The sequence below is a fragment of the Eulemur rufifrons genome, chromosome 28 (genome assembly GCF_041146395.1).
Source record: "Eulemur rufifrons isolate Redbay chromosome 28, OSU_ERuf_1, whole genome shotgun sequence".
Lineage (NCBI taxonomy): Eukaryota > Metazoa > Chordata > Mammalia > Primates > Lemuridae > Eulemur > Eulemur rufifrons.
The window spans coordinates 19028192-19040907 of NC_091010.1; the positions used below are offsets into that span (position 1 = coordinate 19028192).

A 12716-nucleotide genomic window follows, 5' to 3' on the forward strand; every position below is an offset into this window, starting at 1 on the left:
TCTCTGTGTGAGAGAGAGAGACAGAGAAGACAAAGGGAGGGACAGAGAGACAGAGAGAGAGAGAGAGAGAGAGGACAGACAGAGAGAGAGCATACATACACACACGCACACACACAGGCGCAAACCTAAGACAGAGATCACACTCCCTTATACTGTAATCTTGGAAGTGGCACCCACGACGTTTGCTGCATTCGTTCTTTAGATGGAGCCCACACTCAAGGGAAGGGGAAAACGTCAGGCCGTGACTTAGGGATCACAGGGACCATCTTCTAGACTGACTGCCTCCTTCCGGGCAGGAGTGGGATAAAAGGTATTGTGATAACCTTTTTTATAGAGTGGCAAGAGCCTAAACCCAATGACCCTGGCTGAAGCGCTGGCATTCTGTGTAGCCGGGCTGCCATGTCACTAGTCACAGCCCCGCGGCCAGTCCCAGATGAGAACAGAGCCCCGTCCAGCGGCCTCACAGCCTGTCATGTGGATCAGAGGACCCCAAGGCTCTGAAGAGTTTCAAATGAGGAGTCCTCCAAACATCGCCAGCCGGCTGGTGTAAGGCGGGCATCGTTACTGTAGTGAGGGGAGTCTCGGGTGGGAAACCCATAAACCCCCCAGGATCCCACCCACAGGGCACAAGATCACTCACTCAGAGTCCCCCTTCCCACCCGACTCTGACGACATCCATTCACGCCCTCACTAGTCATTCCCTCACTGAGCCCTGCTATGTTCAAGGCCCTTCATGACGTCAGACTCCTTAATATGAACAATTCTGCGAGGTAGGTATTACTACCCCTCTTTACAGATGAGAAAACTGAGGCTCAGAGAAGCAAACAAAAAAACACTTCCCTGAGCTCCCACGAGGTGTGCCCTGGTCCAGACCTTTCCTCCACGGCCAGGTCACGCCGAGCACCTCTAACCCCAGTCACTCTAGAGCACGTCACCCGCTCTTTTGTACAACACATGCTAACACTATCTGAGATCCCCTTCTTTTTTTTTTTAATTGTTGTTTTATTCTCTCTTTTCCATGAGAATATATGTTCACTTTAGACTATAGGTCTAATGATCACCTATTTCCAGCGCCGGAGCCCCCAGCGGAGGCTCAGGTAGTAACTGTGTAGTGAGTGAATGAAACAGGAAGCCAGGTCTCCAAAGTCCGCACGTAGTTCCAGACCCGGTGATGGACACCCCTGTCCCCAGGGCATGCCTCCACAGTGCTCCCAAACTCCTCCTTTGGATGGCAGGTTCTCAGGAAGCCTTCCTCAGGCCCTGGGCTGCCCGGGTCACAGCGACAGGCAGGCACAGCTGGAAGGGGAGCTCCCTAGAGTTGCGGAGGCTGCAGCCAGGCAGGCACTGTGAGAGCCAGGCCGCTGGGGGCGAGCCACACCCTGCCGAGCTCTGCCCTGCCACGCAGCTGCCTCTCCCAGGGGCCTGCAGTGACCTAGATCACACTGGTGACTTTTAAAGCCCAGCTGGACTCTGGAAGGAGAGCTCGCCCAGATCTTGCCCTTGCGGTCTCTCTCTGGTCACTGTGCCCACCACCTCCCTGGGCCTCAGTGGAAACCTCCCCTCCCCGCCTCTCGCTGTCCCCAGAGGATCTGGTTCGGAGCCCGCCTGTGTTTCTGGAAGCCAGCAGAGAGAGGAGGAGGCAGTACTCACTCCGAGAAGGCTGGGGCTACCCCTGGGAACACCCCCAGAGAGAGCAGCCAGCGCCGTTAGCAGGGTCTGGCTTGCTCCCTGAGCTCCCCCGGGAATCTCCCTCCTTGGTTCCCTGTCCATTGCCCAAGATGGTTGCTCTCCTGGCCCCCCAGGCCCCCCAAACAGAACCAAGAGACATGAAATCCAAGTCCTCCTCCTACCTAAGGACCACTGGCCAGGCCCACAGCTCAGGTCATCACTGACAAGGATCTCAGCCTTCATGCTAACAACCCCACCCTATGCCCAGAGCGGGCTGCCTTCGCCCCCAGCCCCTCCTTGGGGGGTCTCTCCAGGACAACTGTAACTTTGTGCCCCAGGACAACCGCAGCATCCACTCCTGCTGTGCACAGGGCCACTGGGAGAGGCTGACTCAGCAGGACTACTGCCACACCGCACGGTCACCGCCTGCCCCTTTGTCCTTCCATATCCCCAGGGCGGAGCCCAGGGCCTGGCACATGGTAGATGCTCTGAAGACATGTCCGCCGAGCAACTCTTGCAGAAAGGGCCCTGGCGAGAGTGAAGAGAGAGGTTTAACAGTCCTGGTACTGCCCAGGTATGTGACCACAGGCAAGTTCCTGTCCCTCTCTGAGCTTCGGTCTCTCATCTGTACAATGGAAAGCAGAGTTTGCAAACTCTTGCTGCAGAGGCCTCATCTAGGTTGTGGATATGTTGTTTATGACTCATTCAGTGTTTCATATTTTATTTTAAAATTAATTCCCAGGATTTGAAAACTAGATTTCCATAAAACTTAAAGTTTTCAGCTGTAATTTAAAGATGAGAAGACCTGGCTGGCTACACTGGACACTTCGTCCCACAGACAACAATCGGCTGGCCTGGGCAGCAGCTGCCCCTTTAACTGGGGCACTCATTGGCCATGTAGGCACAGTTCCACCTCCCCTCACTCCCTGGATCCTCACCAGCTTGCACCACTCACATAGGTCCCCTGCCTGGCTCCCACAGGCATCTGAGTTTGTAACCCCTGGATGTGATTCTGAGCCCAGCACAAACTGACGTGAGGCCTTAGGGCTGTGTTACAGGGTCCCCAGGTGACACAAAACCATCAGTACCCTGGATAAGGAACTATGTGGGCTGAGTAGAGAGAAACACTGATGTTTCTGGGAATGACACTGAGTCTATAAATAGCCTCGGAGCCAGGTGAGTGCTATTAATAACACAGGCCAATCTCACCTGGGCCCGGAGCCCTGCAGGGATGGGCATGTGCTCAGCTCGTGGCTCCACCCAGGGGCTGTCTGCCCTTCTGACACCACTGAGCACGGCACACGTAGGGATGACATCACAGCCTGTGGGGAAGGCGGACGTTTTCTCTGGCTCACACAGGAGGTAGTGATGATGTCTGATTTTCCAAAGAGGGTGGAAGGGGTAACATGAATGAAGGAAGCTGCTTCCCAGTCCAGGCTCCTGGGGATCGGGGCATGGCACCATCGATGGCTCCCCAGTGCTCTCCAACATTGTCAGACTTCAGCCTGACCTTCAGGACCCTCTGTGATTGGGTCCCCACATGCCTTCCAGCTCATGATCAGTATCACAACCTCTCCGTGAGGGTGCCCTGACCTCTCCCAGTTCTGAGCTGGCATTGGCTCATTCCCCCTCTGGAATCACCTCCTCACATCTTTGTGCCTCTGTCCCATAGACATGGTCGATTCCCCAGGCAGAAACCATCTTCCCTGTCCCCTGGGCTCAACAGCTCCAGCTAGCTCCTCAGTTTCTATCTTGCTGTGTTGTCTCTCCCAGGCTGGGCTCTCTTGCCCTCCCTACCCATCCCAGTGCCCAGCTCCATGATAACAGTGGGTTTGACATGCAACAACGCTGAGTTCAAAGTCAGACAGGCTGTCCCCAGCTCTTGGGGCCTTGCTTCCCTGCCTCTCAGGCTGCAGCGGGGAGCATGAGCTCGTGCTGGGGAAGGGCTCTGAGAGCTGACGCCGTCGGTGAGTGAAGGCCCCACCCCAGGGTTATCTGATGAAGCTCGAGCTTCATCAGGGTGGAAGATAAACTGAGGCCCCCCTGGAGTAGGCCTAAGGGGCAACAGGGTACCACTGAGCCACTTGGTATGGCTGAGGGCTGTGTGAGCCCAGGGCCTGGCACTGCCTGCAGGGAGCCTTGGGCTTTAAGGAAACTTAGTTCAATGCATGTGGGGTGATTCCTTTCCTTATTTCAAATGCACAGTACGCACCGATGTAGCAGAGACCTGGGAGACGTGCCAAGGGCGCAGGTGGGGCAGGGGGCAAGTGGGCTCTCCACTCGGGCCTACTCACTCCAGGGCACAAGTGCGAGAAAGAAGGGGCTGCTCACAGGGCAGAGTGGACCCCATCCTGGGCTAGGACCTGGGGTGAATCCCACTGGGGCACATCCCACTGGGGCTTCACTGAGTGCCGAGGCCCCTCCTAGGCCGGGAGTCAGAGAAGGGGCTGTGAGTTTCCAGAAGAGGGGCTCCCATGTTCATTTTATCCTTAGAAGAGACCTAGAAAAAAAGCAGGATAAGGATTAGCATCACACCCTTACTCTCCAGATGGGACACACAGGTCTACAGAGGCTGGGAGAACTGGCACAGGGAGCAGCAGGGCGCCAGGGTTCTCTAGCCCTGGCCAGTGCCTTCCTCTGTGGGCCTTTGTTTCCCATGGGGAGAGTACGGGTGTCGGCCCAGACTCTCTCACGGGGCCCCCGCCCGTGTTCACTTACTGGGGTGCCTCCCACCGCCTCCCAGGCTGCTGTGAGGCACACTCTCAGCACGTGGGGTTTAAATCTCCCTGCTGTGGCTCCACTGAGTCCCCTCCCAGGGTGAGTGTTGGTGGGAGGGAGCCAGCAGCCATCTGCCCTGGCTGATGGGGGACCAGGGCTGTCAGTCTGCAGGGGCCTGGGAAGAGGGGGGATTCAGACCCGGTCCTGGTGGGGGGCCAGGGGCCTGGCGGGAGCATGACAGGCCCAGACTGCATTTCCAGTCTTGCTGGAAGAGGGTCTGTTCTCTAGAAGCAAGTGGAGACAGGACTAGGCCAGGACAAGCAGGCGGGTTATCCCCAGGGGAGGTGTCTCTGCTTATCTCCTCTTTTCTGTTGCCACCTCTGATCTCACCTTTCTCTAACTCAGTCCACTGCCCGTCTTGGTCTCTCTGTCTGCAGGACCTATGGAGGGAGGGGTGGCCGGGAGGCTCTTTGGCCTGAGACCTACATATACAAGGGGCTCAAAGGAGACTTTGGTTATTGTATTCAAATGAAAACATATGAATGCTCACATTTTGGAGTTAACTATTTTTAAGCATTTTTCCCCTTTTTAAAATTCTATTGATACATTCACAAAAATAATGGAACTGGCCTCTTTTCGCGGGGTCATGTCTGTCCCTCCGGGTCTCTGCCCGTGATGGGTTGTGTTCAATGGACTTCACGCCCCATGGCCCCACGAGCTGGCTGCGCTGCCTGCTCCGGCCGGCAGGGGTCGTCGGCGAACAGGCCCGAAGGGGGCGTGGCGTGGGTGGGGCCACAAAGCCGGCGGGCCAATAAAGGCGGCGGCGCGCGGCCACGCAGGACTTAGCCTTCCGGGCTCGCGCGACCCCGGACTAGCTCCGTCTCCGCTTTCTCCTCCGGCCTCCCTCCCGACCCGCGCCCGCGATGCTGGCGCTGCGCTGCGGCCCCCGCCTGCTCGGCCTGCTCCCGGGCCCGCGATCCGCGCCGCTGCGCCTCTCTGTCGCCCGCGCCTGCAGCGGCGGCGGCGCCCGCAACCCGTCCTCTTCCTCAGCCGGGAACCCGCTCGTGTACCTGGACGTGGGCGCCGACGGGCAGCCTCTCGGCCGCGTGGTGCTGGAGGTGAGACCGCCCGACTGGACAGGGCTGCCCTAGGTGTGGGGGACGGCCCCGGGAGAGCCCTGGCCCAGGCCGGACGCAGTGCTAGCGCGCTAAGTGACCTTGGGCCTCCCACTCCCGCGCTCTGGGCCTCAGTTTCCCCATCTTTGAGAAGGGGCATCAGATTGGTCTCTTCTGGTCTCCCTCTCGGAACTTTGGAGTCGTGGAGGCAGTAGGAAGGGCATGTGCGGAGGAGAAAGCTCAAGGTCAGATCGTAGAGGAGGAGGGCCCGGCGCCCCACTGGCCGGCCCCAGGATAGGGGAGGGGTTCCAGGAGCCTTCTGGGGCCGAGGCTAGACCTGGAGCGCCGAGGTGGCCTAGGTGGATGCCGGAGGGGTCTGGCTCGGGGCTCCGGCCAGGCCGGACGCCCACGTGGCGGCCCTTGCTTACTGTGGAGCGCGCCCCGCCCCCGCCGTGGGGATCGCGCTTGGGAAAAGACAGAGAGGTGGTTTCGAGCAGCCCTGCAGACCGCGGACTCCTGCCACCATGTGAACCCCAGGGTGTCCCTGCGGCGAGTTGGGACAGTGTTTGTTGGGGCGGTGGTCGGGGAGCCCCAACCCCAGCCTCCAGGGAACCACACTAAACACCTGCCCTAACTTTCTTTGGGCCCTTTTTAAAGCATATAGTCACCAGGGTAAACCCCGGGGAAGCCAAAGTGTAGCCTTCAGGGCTGCCCCACTTTGAACAAAGGGGCCAATTGGTGTGGGTGGGCCAGTTTCCCAGGGAGCCCTAGTGTTTCTGAAGTCTCAGTTTCTTCTGGAAAATGGGGGGCACTCTCCCTGCTTCCATGAAGAGCAAAGGTGACTCTTAGCAAGAGGCTGGCTTAGATGGGGTTCCAACCTCCCCTTAACCCCTCTCCCCCAACACCCAACACTCTTCCGCCACTCTCTGGGCCTCAGTTTCCCATCCTTGCATGGAGGATCTTAGACTGGCTCCTCCCCAAGGCCCTCTTTCTAGGCCCCGAGTCTCTGATGTCGGACGGAGCCCAGCTAGTTCTGTCCCCGGAAGCAGGCCAGGATGGCACTGTCATCTCCTCTGACAGATTGGGAAACCAAGGCCACCTCCTCCAGCCTTGGATTGAGGAAGCAGCTGCCAGACATGATAGCTGCTTAGGCTGTCTCCTACGATGGTTGGCAGTGACCGGAATGGAATGCCCATGTGGTTCTTCCTCAGGCCTCCTGGGCCACTGTGGGGGTTGGGTGGTGAGGAGGCTCCTTCCTTGCCGGCCTCTGGATTGACCATCTTCTTTTGTCTCTCTTATGTCCCCACAGCTGAAGGCGGATGTTGTCCCAAAGACAGCTGGTAAGAGGGGACCTGGGGCCTTCTGAGTCTGGTCTGGAGGGAAGGGAGCCAGGCAGGGTGAGGCAGGTGGGCTGATGGGAGGGGTTGGGGCTCTGAGACCCCTGAGCAGATGGGAGCGCCATGTGTGGTTCTGCTGCTGGGTGCCCTGGGGCAGTATTCTGTCCCTCTCTGGGCCTCAGCACTGGCTCTGCCCAGGAGCCTCAGAACCAATGGAAGGCACATGTAAATTCCCTGAGACACCTTCCTCCCTCCTGGTGCTCCATGGGGCAGGGGCACAGCCCTGGACTTCCTGCCCCCCTGACCTGCTGCTGGCACAGCCAGGAGCATGTGTTCTTGTCTCAGTGCTTGAGCACCGAAGTCAGAAAAGCAAGTGACTTGTCCCAGGCAGACAGCAAGTTGGGCAGAGCAGACCCAGGAGGTGGGCCAGGTCTTTCCACCCCCAGATCACCTGCCGGGAGGGTTAGTGGAGCTCCAGGCTGGAACGACCGTGGCTCTGCTGACCTACCTCTCCCTCCTGCCCTCAGAGAACTTCAGAGCCCTGTGCACCGGGGAGAAGGGATTTGGCTACAAAGGTTCCACCTTCCACAGAGTGATCCCCTCCTTCATGTGCCAGGTAACAAGACCCTCCCTGTGCCTCAGTTTCCTGTTCTGTAAGTGGGGGTGATAGCAGGAGGTACCTCGTAGGGGCATTATGAGGATGCCTGGGACATGGAAAGTACTGAGCAGAGATTGGCTGTAGTCTCTGCCCGGAGGCCAGGCTGCCAGGCAAGTCAGGCACCAGGCCAAGTAGCAGGTGGGCCCCACCCAGCAGGGCTGGGGAAGTCGAGCCTGTTGAGGGAGAACTGGGTTGGGCATCAAGTGCATGGCAGAAGGACCTTGAGGCTTTGAAGGACCAGCAGATTCTGATGGTCTCTGACCTTGTCCTTCTGCATGCTCCCTGAACACGGCATGGGAGATGAGGGGGGTGGGGAGGGAGGAAGAGGAGGAGGAGGAAGACAGGGCACGGGCAGGAACACACACGTCTGGACATGGTGCATCCCTTCCCAGAAGAGGGCATTTGTCGGTTAAATGAATATGTTCTTTAGTCATGTGTCCTGCCCACTTCTCAAAAGCCTTACTATTGCTGTATCAGAGGTTTTGGGGCAGGTGTTGGCCCCAAGAACTTCCCCAGGTGTCAAGACCTGAGTGATATTGAGGGTTGTCCTCTGTTAGGGCAGACCCTTAAGGTCAGGGATTAGTGTCCTGGGGTCTGCTGCGACTAGAGACAGGAGCGTAGTTATCATGACCCCTTGGAAGTCCTCTCAGCCCAGAATCCTCCCTGCCATTCCCTCCACCCTGCCCCAGTGGTTGTCATCATCCGTGGTGAGCATAGTGGGCTGGGGCTGGGCCTGGGCCTGCCGATGTGCGGTGAATGTGGCCAGGGCAGGGAGGGCCGGCCCGGCCCAGCCCTGTGGCTTTCCTGCTGCAGAAGCTCCCGGCTCCACCCGAGGCCGATGGGTGAAGCGGGAGCTGAGGCGGATGTCCTGAGCCAGGCTGGGGACTTCCCAAGCTGGAGGGCTCTCTTGCTTGAGGTGGTGGCTCAAGGCAGGATCTTGAGTTGTCTGTCTCTGGGGACACCTTATCGGTACTTGTGGATGCTTCAGCCGGGCTGGTTGGGTCACCTCTCTCTCTTGAGGATCCTGACGAAGGATGACAGCAGCATGGCCAGGACCAGGGCCAGGGGCCTAGGGGCAGCCACTGGGTCAGGGCTGCCTGGGCTTCAGGTGAGCCCTGAGGAAGGATGCCAACCCGGGGTGGACTCTGTCCCGGATCTGCAAGGCCCGGGGAACTGCTGGGGTGGCACAGGGAGACGCTGGCACGTGGAGGGGCTGGGCATGGGGTGCTGTCCGGACTGGCTGCTGCTGCTCCCCATGCCAGACCAGAGCACGGGGGGCCCCGGCCTTTTCCCATCTGTGGGTTACAAATTCTGGATCACTAAGAATTGTCTCAGAATGGCTTTTAGGTCCTTTGGGAATAACTTAAAAACTTGCCCAGACAAGAAGTAAATCACCCAGAAACCAGGGTAGTTACTATGGCAGAAAATATTTAAGCTTTGCTTTATTTTTGCTATTTTCCTTATCATTTTATTAGTCTTTATTTCATTGGATGCTTATTGACCCCTTTGCCTGAGGGGTGCCAGCCGGGTGGGCCTTGGGTGCGTTGAGGGCTGCCAGGTCTGTGTGGCGACCACTCAGGAGGTGCTGTGTGCTTGCAGGCAGGTGACTTCACCAACCACAACGGCACGGGGGGCAAGTCCATCTATGGAAGCCGCTTTCCTGATGAGAACTTCACACTGAAGCACGTGGGACCAGGTACGTGGGGGCCACCATTCCCCTCTGGTCTGAGTGGCCCCGCAGCTGTGGCCTGGCCTGGAAACCCCAGCCTCTGCCACGCTGGGCAGCCCCTGTAGGCTGCTCCAGTAATTGCTCAGTATCTGATGATGCACCTCCCTGCCTGCCTGCCTCTCTGCCTCCCTCCCTGCCTGCCTCCCTGCCTCCCTCCCTCCCTCCCTACCTGCCTGCCTCCCTCCCTCCCTCCCTGCCTGCCTGCCTCCCTGCCTCCCTCCCTCCCTACCTGCCTGCCTCCCTCCCTCCCTGCTTGCCTGCCTCCCTCCCTCCCTCCCTCCCTGCCTATCTCCCTCCCTCCCTCCCTCCCTGTCTGCCTCCCTCCCTCCCTGCCTATCTCCCTCCCTCCCTGTCTGCCTCCCTCCCTCCCTGCCTATCTCCCTCCCTCCCTCCCTCCCTGCCTATCTCCCTCCCTACCTTCCTGCCTGCCTCCCTCCCTGCCTGCCTCCCTCTCTGGGTTAGCTTAGCATTTCTGGCTTGTTGAGTTTTCCTAGAGTTTTCTGAGCTCTCAGTTTAAAAAGTGAACTTTCCTATGGGCATTTCGGGGGAGAGCCTTTAAGCAGAACAGAGGCCCCTGGCTACCTCCCTGTTTGCCCTCCAAGAGTTACAGGTTGAAAATTCTGTGTCACTTAGAAACATCTCAGAGTGGCCCTGAGGTCCTTGGAGGATGTAAAATCTTGCTTGGACAAAAAGCAAGTCATTCGGAAACCAGGGTAGTTACTGCATTGTGTCACCCATGAGACCCAGGGTGGAATGTGGGAAAGGCTGGAGGTCGGGGCTGGGGTCCCGCCCCAGTCCTACCACTGAGGGTGTCCTCAAGGCCCTCCCCCCACCACCCCCTGGCCACCCCAGTGAGACCTAGTGGGCAGCAAAGGCAGAGAAATCGGACCCTGGTTCTCCCCTTTTGGGCCCCAGGATCTGCAGACTCAAACGTGCTGGATGTCCTTTGAGCCGTTTGTGCTTTTGAATGCCTTCCCTGGCGGGCTTCCTCCTGGGGCAGTGTGGCTCAGCCTTGCGTGTGTTTGCAGGTGTCCTGTCCATGGCTAACGCGGGCCCCAACACCAACGGCTCCCAGTTCTTCATTTGCACCGTAAAGACAGACTGGTGAGTTCCCTGCTGCAGGCCGTCTGGGAATGAGGGTGGCCTTGCAGCTGGATGGGAGTTGCTGCACTGTCAGGGACAGGCAGTTTGTGGCCGGACCATCTGCTTTGAGACAGTGGCCCTCTCCCGGGCTGTGCGTCTGTCTGAGAGAGAGAGAAAGTTAGTGAAAGGATTGAAGGAGAATTTGGGTTGTTCCTACCACTCTGTCATAATGAGGCTTCCCATTGTTGCTGTCACCTGGAATTTTCTCCAAAAGGGAGCCTCTACCAGATACAATTGGGAAATGCTGTGGAACATAGTAAGCCTCAACATGACCTGAGTCGAAGCCCATCTGTTTGGTTTGACCTGGTGTTTCCCAGGCTTACCCCGACCTCGGGCTGCACCTTAGACACGCTGCGGTAGACATTTGGACATCAGCAGAGTTTTCCTCAAGCCCCTGTATTGGCACAGGCTTGCAGGCAGCTACCAGCCTGCAAGGACCCTCTTTCCACGTGCCCATGGATTTTAGGGATGTCCATTCCCTGGTAAATTTTCCACTAAGGGATAAATTTCTCTGCCCAGAGTCCCAAATGTCCTAGCCCTGGGCATCTGGGGGTCTCTAGCGGCCAAGCCAGAAAGATGTGGCTGTCAGCGCTGTGCTGTCCCGACTCTTTGCTTCCTATGTGGAACCTTTAATGGATCCTGCAGTTCTGCCCTTGGCTGTAACCACTCTTGGCTTCACTGGGGCTGGACTAAGCCGCCTTTTATGTTCTTGGATTCCTCTCCAATCGAGAGCTGCTCAGGACTCCTGTGGTTCCACCACACTTGTTACCTTGGCTCTGGTCTCATAATTCATGTCTGCTAAAATGGTTCCATTTGTAGAGACTTCATTTCCTCAGAGTAGTTAAGTATCCTATTATCTCCCTATGCAGAACAAGAATAACCCGCTTTTCATAGATGCGGTTACCAGGATTCAGGTTCCTTGGTCTGGGGCAAGGTGGCACAGCAGGAAAGTGCCAGAACGTGTCCTGGGGGCCGGGCGTCCTCTGGGGTGTATTTGGGGAGCTTAGCAAGGCTTGATCAAGCTTTGGGGGGTGGATATAGCCATTTGGTGTGGGTTCCTCTCAGAATTTCTGTTTTTGGCAAATACTTCCGTGACCGAGGGGCCATGGGGTTGGGTTGTGTCGCAGTACCCTGTGTCTGCTCACCTGGCTCCCCTGCTCACAGGCTGGACGGCAAGCATGTCGTGTTCGGCCACGTCAAAGAGGGCATGGATGTCGTGAAGAAAATAGAATCTTTTGGCTCTAAGAATGGGAAGACATCCAAGAAGATTGTCATCACCGACTGTGGCCAGTTGAGCTGACCTGCAGCCGGGGTGCTAGGACGGAGTGTTCACTCACCCAGGTGGCCTCCTCGGGCTCTTAGCAAAGGTGCCCTGAAGTGTCGCCTGTGCTCCCTTCACCGTCACCGTGTGCTGCCCAGGGATATCCGGCCTCTGCTGGGAGGGACCCACCAGACTGCTCACAGGTCCACCCTTCCTCGTGACCCTGTCTCTGGCATCCACCGTGGACGTGGTGTCACCATCCTTCAAGCATTACCTGTGATCACCCAGTTCATCTGTGCCTTGGACGTTGGTGGTGGGGATGACTTAGCGTCCAGCAAAAGTTTCTGCCTTTTTCTGGACCAAGGGGGACAGCAGGTTGCTGCAAACAGGCTGTTGATACCTGTTTAATGTCGTCTTCCTAATTGCAGTAAGTTAATTAACAAGATTGACTAGAAATGAAGCTGTGACAGTAACTACACCCAGAACCTCAGAGCTTGGCGTTTGAAACACAACTCAGGGCTGCTGTGAATTTTCCCATGGCCGAGGCCTTCCCTCCGGGTCACTGTGAATCCTGTTGGTTTGCTGCGGTGGTTTGGGGAGGGTCCGTGGGGTAGAAGCAGTTGAACCTGGGAACAAAGCTAACTTGAGCTGTGCCTAGTCAATGTGAATTCCCGTGTTGGAAACAGAAATGCCTGTAGGCGCCGTGTGCTCTGGAAGAAAGGATTTCCCGGCGGGCTTTGATTTTTCTGTGTGTTAAATAAATTAGATCTACTGATGATGTGTATGAAACATTTCTGGAACATCTATTTGTGTGCACCATAAATGTGTTAATAAATCCTATTTTCTATGAAAGACTGGTGTCTGCGGTTTTAGGAAGAAGTGTCTGGGCTTAAGTATTTGGGGCCAACCTTTATTGAGTTACCACGTCCATACCAAGCCCTGCTGCTGTGCTTAGGAATTCTATGTGACTATGAACATTTAGTCACCCCAGCAACTTGTGAGAGAATTGTCATTGTCATCCCTGCCTTAGAGGCAAGGAGGCTCGGACAGGTGATCTCGGCATCCGCAGCCTAGACTCTGAGCACTG

The 12716-nt window shown here is 57.2% G+C and overlaps 1 protein-coding gene across 1 annotated transcript; it reads left to right on the forward strand.

Annotated features, from left to right (window-relative positions):
- The first annotated feature begins 5247 nt into the window (after positions 1–5247).
- On the forward strand, positions 5248–12468 carry PPIF (peptidylprolyl isomerase F). Its single transcript, XM_069460519.1, has 6 exons — positions 5248–5504; positions 6811–6841; positions 7366–7454; positions 9096–9192; positions 10254–10329; positions 11533–12468. Exons 1-6 carry the CDS (start codon positions 5310–5312, stop codon positions 11666–11668), a joined length of 624 nt encoding a protein of 207 aa, XP_069316620.1. The 5' UTR covers positions 5248–5309; the 3' UTR covers positions 11669–12468.
- Positions 12469–12716: the final 248 nt, after the last annotated feature.